This window comes from Limanda limanda, chromosome 1 (assembly GCF_963576545.1).
Source record: "Limanda limanda chromosome 1, fLimLim1.1, whole genome shotgun sequence".
NCBI lineage: Eukaryota > Metazoa > Chordata > Actinopteri > Pleuronectiformes > Pleuronectidae > Limanda > Limanda limanda.
Window position 1 is genome coordinate 18,427,483 of NC_083636.1, and position 10,569 is coordinate 18,438,051.

Here is a 10,569-nt window from a genome sequence, read left to right on the forward strand (position 1 = left end):
TTGTAAGGATTTCTTGTTCTTGTTAAATGTTGTGATCTTCTTGACAGAGTGAAAAAGTCAGAAACCTGTGAAACCTTTGTTTGCGGATCAAAAGCTCCAGAGCAGCTACTGATTGAGCTTGTGGTGAAACCGTTCTACCAACGTTCGGTCTCTGACTGACCTTCAGCACAAAGGAAACCAGTCTAACATCCTGTTCTGGGGCTTTTTCAACAAATAAAATGCAAATAACAAGAACAAAGTCCCATCTGATGTGATCCACGTGTTGACAGAGCAAAACAAATTCATTTGACTAAATTATTGCTTTAAGGAGCTTCAAAGAAGAGGCATACTTTTCATTATTCAAATCACACAATGATAGCAGAACAAAACATTGTGGTAAACTGTTTGGCCTTTGCTTCGGAACAAGTGATAAAACCCCACAAATGACTCTGAAGGATGTGTTTTGCCTCCTGTCACAACCATTGACCTCCTGTTAAGCTCAGTAATCACATTCTCACCCCTGGAGAACTGAAAGATGCTTAAACGTCTCTTAAATGAGATGCGATCCAACAGGGTTGTGGGCGTCACATGTCAGCCTGTGTTACACCGAAGAGCCCGAGCTCAGCACGACTGTCAATTCACAAAACCCTTAGCATGAGCTCCTGAAAACTGGCTGACCCCAGTGCTGCCTATTCCTATGTTTCCTAAAGGAGTTAATTGCATTTATCGGTTTATTTATCGTCCCGACATAAAGGACTTCACGGCCCATTTTGCTGGAATAGGACATTTCCTCCTGTGTGCTCCAGACGCCACCCCCCACATGAATGTTCCTAAAATGTTCCTGGTGTTGAGAACACGTCAGACCAGGAGAATCTCCTGCTGGGTTCTTCATAGAAAGGGTTAATGTCTAAAAAAAGCTCCAAAAGATATGAAGTAAAGTAAAAACTGATGAGATACTCAGGTTTTTCCAGAAAGTTCGTGATCAGAACATTTTCTGCAATGTGGATTTTCCAGATACGTGAAATGAACTTAGGTTTGGTCAGAGCTCGTGGCTCTGCCAGGACCAGAACTGTCAGACTCGCTTGAGGCCACGAGGAAAGCTCTGTTTACGTGGCGGCCATGCTGAAAAGTCAGACGGTTTGGTTTATGGCTGGAGGAAGAGATAGAGATCAGAGGAGGTGTCAGCTGCTGAGTCTGCAGCCGACTCGCCTGGCTCCTCTTCCCTCTCTCCCAGGAACCCAACACCAAGCCAGGCCACCAGGACCAGGCAGGAGAATGCCAGGAATTCTCCCAACACATTTGCTCACTGCTTTGCACGTTCTCACTCCTGTGGGATGTGAAGAGTGCCGCCGGGGCCCGAGGATGCGACCACCTTGCTCCACGGCGAGCGAGGGGCGGCGAGGAGCGTCGGCTCACTGCAATTTGGCTGATGGGTCGGGGGAGAGCTTCAGGAATGGCTCGCTGCTGAGAGAGTGAGTCATCCTGGACTGAGCTGCTGTCACTCTGCCAGTACAACAAAGATCAGATCATTTATTTTTGTCACGGCCCCTGCTGGATGAAATCTAAACCCACAAGGAGTCGATCAAAGGTTCTGGCTCCAGGCCCGTCATGAAGAGCAACTAATAACAAATGATATTCAAGACTGATCCGCAGGAATCACTGTCGAGATGTGATTTACCCAGACACTGTTTCTGTTTTAAACAAACTCTGAGACTCGACGCAGAGATACAGAGACTCACAAGACTTTGAGTTGACATAACTGTAGTAAGATTAGTTTCATCACAGCAAACAAGTCCGCTGGGTGCTCGGCCTGAAATGAAACAGTCCTCATAGGTCAGAGGGCAAACAGGAAGCAGTCTGCACCAGCATGTGACTTTTAGAATTGGTACAAAGGGTCGAAGTGAGGAGGTTCGATTCCAAGATCCTTCAGTCTGCTTGTCAAACTGTCTCTGGGTTAGATACTGAGCTGTTAGCGTGTAAGTGTGTGTGTGTGTGTGTGTGTGTGTGTGTGTGTGTGTGTGTGTAGAAGCCTTGTATGATTGTGTGTGTGAATGGGGGAATGTGAAATGCTTATAAATATCGTCTGTTTACCAATGAGATGAGAAACTCAAACTATACCCTACTGGATCTGATTGGTTATCAATTTATTCTTTTAGGCAACTTAACAGGTTTTTTTTGACAAAGTATATACGCAATAAATTGAATTATACAAGTTGTATGACGTGTATTCGTGGATATATGCTATGCAGAAGACTGGATATAAGAGGGCCAGCAAAGGAAGCCAAATCATCTCAGTCGCCCCCTGGTGGCTGGCTGCAGTAGTGGTCATTGAAACCTTGCCTCCTCCATGTTAGCAGACAGGACACAAACTAAAAAGTAAGGAGGGGAAAATTTATGATGATTTCTGTCATTTTAAGTAGTTCTTATGACACAAGTGTTTATTTTTCTGGTGGGTTTGTTTTTTAATTGTTTATTTGATGCTATAGAAACTGGATGAAACGATATGATTGATCAAGATTTGGTGAACACAGAAGAACAAAACTAGAGAAATTCCCATCATTTCATCCAGATACAACGTTATGCACACATCTCCAGAGTGTCTCACAGCTGGAGGATGGTGGACAGACTTCAAATTCATGAATTAGGTGATTGGATTTAAATTATGATTGGTTAAAAGCCTGTCTGATCAGGCCTCCGATGCCCTAATGGATAAAAAGCTGTGTCTAGTGGTTCATCGCTGTTATCAGGTCATTGATTTCTCTGTAACGTGAAAGAAAAAGCTCAGTTTGAACATGAAATCTAATTCTCAGTGTAGAGAAGACTTCAGCTGCAGCTCGGTGGAGTCCCCGTCCTCCCTCCTCTGACATGTTGACATCGCCCTCTGGTGTCAAACAGATGTTAGGACATCCAGTGGCATCCAGGGATAACTCACTGCATTGCAGCATCGGGCCAAAGGCACAACGTGAGCTTTGACTGGGATCAATACCACTTTACTTTGAATTAAACTTGTGAGAAGTGCGATGTATAAGAACAAGATATTTATATTTATGCATTGTGTGTTTTCAGAAGCACATTTGTTTCATGGGATGTATAATGATGTGTGCACGTGCTCGGCGAAACAGAGTAAAGACAAAAGTGACATCCTCTGCAATGCAGGTAGTGTGTGTGTCTGAGTGGAATATCAAGATACAACACAATATCCTCAGGAGATTATCTGATGACTGATGGAACCATGAGCCAGAGAGAAACTGGGAGTTCCAGGTTTGTGTCTGTGCACTGGCACATTCCTCCTTCGTCCATTTACTGTGAAAAGTTGAGTATTTTTACTAAATGAAAAAGATTTCATGTCCACTGATCAGCTCTCCTCTTTGTGAAGGAGTCAGAGTCCCCACACCGAGTATGCAGAAACTTATCGCTCATTATAGAGGCCTGTGTGTGTGTGTGTGTGTGTGTGTGTGTGTGTGTGTGTGTGTGTGTGTGTGTGTGTGTGTGTGTGTGTGTGTGTGTGTGTGTGTGTGTACTTAATGGAAACATGCACCACAGAGAATCTGATCCAGCTGATCCATCAACAAAAGAGGCATCGGCGAGCGCAGTGCATCCCAGGCACGACGGGACACAAGTCGCCGGGGTCTCATGTCCTCGTGTCCTTTTGCCTGTGACCTCTCCGTCCAAAGGTCGCCCTAATGAGATGGCTCCCTGGGTGCCCTTCAAGTGCCACGCCGGAGTGCAGGAAACAATGCTGCCTCACACAAGCTATTTTGAATGGTGTCACGGTGTAAAAGTGGCAGAGCTGAATTATTGTCGGCCCTTTGATGCTGTTTATATCCCGGCTGTCTTGTCAACACATATAATCACGTTGCTGCAGTGTCCCCATCCAGGGCCTGATAACGCTGCCCAAAACAAACACTAACGTCTTGTCACAGTGATTCAGCACAAAAGTGTTTTGTCAGTTTCTTTTTCCCACCGCTGGAGTCGAGACACAAACGTGGAGCCAAGATAAATCTGAGGGGGTGATATGAAATGATAATGTAAGATTTACAATGTTGAGTTTTTAAAACAGCATAGAAATTGCTGCAGCAGAACCAGAGATATCCTCTTTTTTATTTTTATCCTTACGTTCTTCTCCTTTGTTAAAACCTACAAACAAATGACAGACAAAACCACAAGGGAAACTCATATTCATACTAATGCTGCTTTCATGTTGCAAGATAATTATCGTAATGATCAGTTTCCGAAGAAGAGTTTGTGTCAACATCCAAGTCCTAATTACAAGGAGAAAATAGGGGAAATTGAAAGTTCCGATATTTCTGAGTTGGCTCTTAATAACATGGAAGAGCCTGAAAACAATTGTTAAGTTCTCAAGTGCACAGTATTTTAATCCTCACACCCCAACTCGATACTCCTACAACCATGCTACAGCGTCAGAGCAGCCTAAAGTGTGCTCGGGCCACGTTTTGATTCATTTTAAGGGTTCACAAGCCAGTTAGGCTAAGAAAGACCTGGATGTTTAACACAAATCAAAACTTAAGTCATATTCATGAGTGAAACCAATTTTTTCTATCCTGCTGTGTCTTCCATAAAAGCCCACACTTCCCTAAAACCTCTCTTAAGATTCTTCCTCTCCTTGCAATTTGCTCTGTGGCTGCCGCGTGTGTGCTCCCAAAAAGAAAACTAAAAAACTGTCTGTGTCAACCATGCACTTAAGAAGACGAGGTCTCAGAAAACAAACTCCGGAAGCCACTGATTGACAGATCTGTCTGCCCACTCTGGTTCCCTGGCTAAAGCCGCGGCTGCTGCGGCCGTGCTGTGGCTGCCACCGGTTACTGCCGGGAGGCTTCTGACGCGAGGCCATTTCTAGGTTACAACAACAACAGCACACTGACACAACTCTCACGCCGGATATCCGAAACACTTAAAAAATCATCAGGCCATTTTTAGTTTGAGGCTTGTAAATAACCGCTGCCCACCACCAATGATGTTTTCTGCCATTGACTGAGAATTTAATGTGTGTGAGGAGCTAAAAATACTTCAGTCTGCAGCTTTAAAAACACAAAAACAGAACAAATAACCTCCATGGGAGAACTTAGACTTCATCAACAGCTGTCCTGCATCTTATTTGCACAAACCACGACGTGAGGATTTGCCTTGAAACGTCTCAACAATGAAGACACACGTCTATTTTTGGCCCCGGCCTGCGTGGAGAGTAAATAACAACACTCACAGCCTCCACCTGCGGAACAACCATACAAGGAGAGCGACGCCGGGCCGAGCGAGCCCCACACAAACTACCACTCTGAGATGCTGCACGGAACATAATGATGGCATTCACATCAGTGGTTGAGGGGGAAAGCTGCCTCCTGACCACTTCCAATAACACGTTCAAATTAAGAGCTCTGATGACCTCACAGCCGCTGGATCCAGTCTGGTGATGCTGCCCTGGGTGAAAGTCACAGCTACTGGATTGGTTTGAATATCTCAAACTTATAACTGGATCAAACAAAGCTGATTAATTTAACAAAAAAAAAACATGGCTCTTGAGGTTCTGGAACTTTTCACATGTTGATAGATTCTAAATGTTGATAAAAACCATATCTGTGCAGTTAATAACTTCATATACCATACATGTACTGCTTGATGTATACAAAATACTTGTAATATATATATTTACCCCAAGTAATGCAGGGTTCTTCCTATGCAATGCTGTAAACTTTACAATATTATACTACTACACCAAAACTTAACATTTTAATACCTCTATGGTATCACAGAACAATTGTTTTAAATTGTATATTATTACCTTTTTATGAATTATTTTAGGAACTCATATACTCATGTGTGAAGTTTTCCGTCAGTTATGTTACCTCTGCACATCTCTCATGTGTCCTGTTCAGTTACATTAAACGATATTATATATTCCCTTTGAGAGAAAAGTCTATGTTTGTTTGCTTTTTAAATTGTAAAGTGTCATTAATTTATTATTTATGATTTATTTAAAGAAATACTTTATTTGAAGAGCTTAGAAGAGACAACCTAGTATTTTTTTTGCTATTGTGATTGTGAAGCACTTTGAATGCTTCCTCTAATTAATAAGGTGTACCTGCTGTTATTTGTATGTAAATTGTGTTGGTTGTGTGTTTTGTGTGTCTTTTGTATGTTCTGTACACAGGTCAATAATGAAAGAGAGATTTTTAAAGAGAGTCGGACATTTCAACCACTGCAACATTAATTCTGGTGTCCGTGTCGGATCAGCACTTGTATTTGCATAAATAATATAATTCATCTGAACCAATTCTGTTGAATTAAGAGACATTTAAGATCAAATCCATAAAGAAAAACTAATTAAAGGGAGATTCATGAAGGGATTCAAACGATGACATCACAGACCAACAGTATGTCAATGTTATTTTACTATATGATAATTTCAGTACTACTTATTTAATGTTTGAAGCCTCTGTGAACTACATGAGAGTCTCATTCACCACTGTGCACAAATGCACATATGCTAAATGCACAATATGAACATTGAGTCCAGGATTTAGTTTCATTTAACATTGTGCGCTTAAATATTTTTAACCCGGGACAATTTCCAGTGCAGAACTTTTGCCAGAGTCATAATCTCCGAGGGTGTTTCTACTTTTAGTTTGCTGAAGCGTAGATGTACAATAGTCACGTGACTTTGTTTGGGAACATATGGCATAGGAGTGGTAGGCAGTGCAATTTTCACCCCAGCAACATAAATCTAAATCACTTCCTGTTGTTAAAAATACACGTCTGTACAGAAGGTGCCAGATAAACAAGACTGTTTACATCATGATTTTGTTAAATGTAAATGTAAAATGTAGGTTTATGATGAGCATGGTGGTTTTAAAACATCACCTGTTGTTGCCACGATATTGTCCAGGACACAATGTAAACATCTATATGTGTGAAAGCGTGATGTTGGGACCGCAGTGTTTGCATGACAGGATCTGATATTTTGGTCATGGCTGTGGGCAGCACTGGAGGAGTTGAGGAATGTGTGACCACAGGGCCACTGGCCCCACGCTGCATGTCTTCCTCCCTTGTTTGGATACAAAGACACGGACCATCACATCCCTGAACGTCTCCTCCAGGTCCACTGCCTGACAAACCACTGCCGACAGCCTCCCACTCACCAACTGGGAAAATGACAACCCTTGGGACGAATGCTGCTCTCTTAGAAGTGCAGTAAAAACGGAGCGATTTCCTTCTCACTGCACTTCAGAGGGAGCTGTGATTGCTTCCGCCCTGAGCGTGGGTGTGTGGGTGGCTGAGGACATGTCAGGTTCATGTCAATCAGCAGGTCAGTGTCTGGCCTTCCTGTCATGTGAGGCCCTCAAGCTTCAGACTCTCACTGCCATCTGCTGGCTGCCTGGCTGAAGTGCTCTGGAAAAGGACATTTTGTATTATTTCCTTTTGAAAACAAATCTCCAAACATATTAAGAAATGTTTATTATTTTCTTTCTGGACCCACACACTCACACACACACACCTACGTGTTAGCTCACGCAAACCTCAGTTTGACTGTCTGGTGATGTGCAGTCTGAGTCTATTTCAGACTTAAAATGTACTGACATTTACAATGAGAGCACAGACACAAGTTATCCTCAACACTCATTTACAAAAAATAACAACTGTGATAATACATAAAAAGTTATGGAAAGCAGAGCCTGACTGATGCTGTAAAATTGAGGTTGATAATTCACAGTATGAGTTCACAAACAATGAGTGAGTAAGATAAACATTTTGATTGTGAATTTGATTGACTATCTATCTATCTGTCTGTCTGTCTGTCTGTCTGTCTGTCTGTCTGTCTGTCTGTCTGTCTGTCTGTCTGTCTGTCTGTCTGTCTGTCTGTCTGTCTGTCTGTCTGTCTGTCTGTCTGTCTGTCTGTCTGTCTGTCTGTCTGTCTGTCTGTCTGTCTGTCTGTCTGTCTGTCTGTCTCTCTCTGCCTATGTTACGCCTGGTCGCTGGGGGGCGCTGTGGTCTTTATCGCCGCCTCTTCTTGTTGCCGGAACTACGTGAGTCTCGTCTTTCTGTCCAATCACAGGGGTCGTTGGTGAGAGGTGGTTTGTAGGGAAGGTGACTTTTCGCCATCAGCCCGGATAGAAACACAGAAACACAGAAGCGGCGGCGCTGGTTGAATCCAACATGTCTTCTCTACAAAGGACGCTGGGGGTTCTGCGGTTGAGCTCCCGGTTGTTCCGCCGCGGGCCTCAAAGAGTAAACATCCGAAAGTAAGTCGCCTCCTGCCCGCTAGCACCGAGCTGTGGGCTAGCTGTAGCAACATGCTAACATATCGTTAAATTACCAAAACAATGAGCTAATTTAAAAGCAGAATTCAGGACAACATGTCTGTTGATATAAGGTTTGTATTTAATATGTGTTCTAACTCTACAGGGGCAGCGGAGGTCCTCACATTGAGCCGCAGTACAGACAATATCCACAACTGACCAAGAGCCAGCAGTTCCAGTCCGAGCTGCTCAGTGGAGCCATGTGGTTCTGGATCCTGTGGCACTGCTGGCACGACCCGGACGCGGTTCTGGTGAGTAAACACTACACTGTGCATAGAGGGTCCCTGTGTAGAACATGGAGGGTCACTGTCCAATGTCTCACAACCCAGCCTTTTGATCACAATGTGCATGTGTCTCTAAAGCAGGTGAATGGTATAAACGTTTAAGTTTAGACATGAATGTGATGCAAATCCTGTTTCCATTCTCTCAGGTTGACATTGCCATAGTGTTAATATCTTTATCTATAGAGCACTTGTCTAAATTACTAAGTACTTAACAAGGGCAGCAATATAAAACAGACGGGTCAAAATCATTTGCACAATAAAAGTTAAAGAATAACAAATGTGAAACATCAATATTCAATAAAACGATTAAACAGAAATTCTTGTAATTGGCTCTGATGATTAGAGACAAAATATTATTATCAACTTTGAAGTCTGGTACATTAAAAACTAATCGAAAGTAAAGAACCTGGGTTTTACACTTGGCTCAGAGATACATCAACAGTGTCCAAAGATTTCATTTTATCATTTGAGAAATATTGAAAGAGTGAAACTGTACCTCACCCTGGAAGATGCCAAAAAAGTTGACTCGTGCTTTTAACCTTGATTACAGAAAAAATCAATTCAACGGCTCCAGTTTATACAAAATTCAGCCGCCAGGGTTTTAAAGAGACACATGAAAAGAGATCACATTACTCCGGTTGTAGCATCTTTACGGTGCAGCACCCTCTTACATTTCTGATTGTTTATCGCAGTGTGTTCAAACAGTCAGCTTTTCTATCTTGAGTTAAATATCCAAACAATGAACTAGAAAAAGTTTAGTGACAAAGCTTTCTGTTGTTATGCATCAGAGGTTGGTAAAAAAGCGCTTCTTCTGTTGATAAGAAGAAATCTGAGACACATTTCTATGATCTAGCTTTTAATGAGTTTTATCTTATTTAACATCTTTGTCATTATTCGTTTATTTATTTTTCAACTTCTTTTATAGCTCTCATCCCAAGTCCTTGTTTTATTGCTAACATGTTCTTATGGATCTTTTGCTTATTTTATGTCTTTGATTTTATTGTAAGCACTTTGAGCTGCATTTTATGAATGAAAGGTGCTTTATAAATAAAATGTATTATTGCATACATTATTTACATACTTTCACCGTATTGTTAGTGCTCTTCATGGCATCATGAGTGATACAAGGCACAGGATTGGCTGGTTTGTGTGCTGTATATCATAACAGACCCGACTAATAAATCAGTTACGAACTATTTTTTATAATCGATTAGTTGTTGCAGCCCTTTTTGACCTTGTACTAGTTTTACGGAACCTGACAAACAAAATAAGTCAGGATGTGAAGCTGTAGGTTGTGTCCTCTGCTGCAGGGTCACTTCCCCTGGCCTGAAGTTTCTGAATGGACAGACGAGGAGCTCGGAATCCCACCAGATGATGAAGAATAAGGTGATGTCTCACTCATCAAGGGCTTGTCTACAACTTGGTTAAATGGAAATTGACCCACACCTCAAAAGGTGTTTAGTTTGTCCAGTCTGGGCTACTGTAGAAAATTATGGCAGCCTCCAGATGTAAATATAGAGGGGCCACTCTAGGGTAAAGGAAACTACAGCTTAGATGAAACGCACAAGTGAAAACATCACTAGGGTCATTTTATACTCAATTTCTGCCAATAGATCCTTTTCACATGAATCTTACACACGGGACCTTAAAGTCGTATCTGTAATGAGTCCAAAACTCCGGTAAGCTTGTAATGTGTCACACATTATATTATTATGATATTCATCATAGATGGAGTAGAATAATTAAATACATGAATGCAGCCTTTACTCCAGGACTGTTTTACTTGTCTTATGTGACATTGTGTGTTGTTTTTTTGTAGATCCGGAGAGATCACCGCTGCTGTGCCAGTCCAGTCTTCAGATTATTCTGAAGGTCGCTGTTGTACATAGATTAATAAAGTTCTTTAAGTTAAACTATGTTGTTTGAATGTCTGTGACTATGGTATAAACGTGTGAACATCCAACAAACTGAAAGATAGAATGAAGAAGAGACAA

The 10,569-nt window shown here is 42.0% G+C and overlaps 1 protein-coding gene across 1 annotated transcript; it reads left to right on the top strand.

The window, feature by feature from the left end:
• The first annotated feature begins 8,050 nt into the window (after nucleotides 1-8,050).
• On the top strand, nucleotides 8,051-10,488 carry ndufb2 (NADH:ubiquinone oxidoreductase subunit B2). Its single transcript, XM_061076477.1, has 4 exons — nucleotides 8,051-8,234; nucleotides 8,398-8,542; nucleotides 9,886-9,961; nucleotides 10,395-10,488. Exons 1-3 carry the CDS (start codon nucleotides 8,149-8,151, stop codon nucleotides 9,958-9,960), a joined length of 306 nt encoding a protein of 101 aa, XP_060932460.1. The 5' UTR covers nucleotides 8,051-8,148; the 3' UTR covers nucleotide 9,961; nucleotides 10,395-10,488.
• Nucleotides 10,489-10,569: the final 81 nt, after the last annotated feature.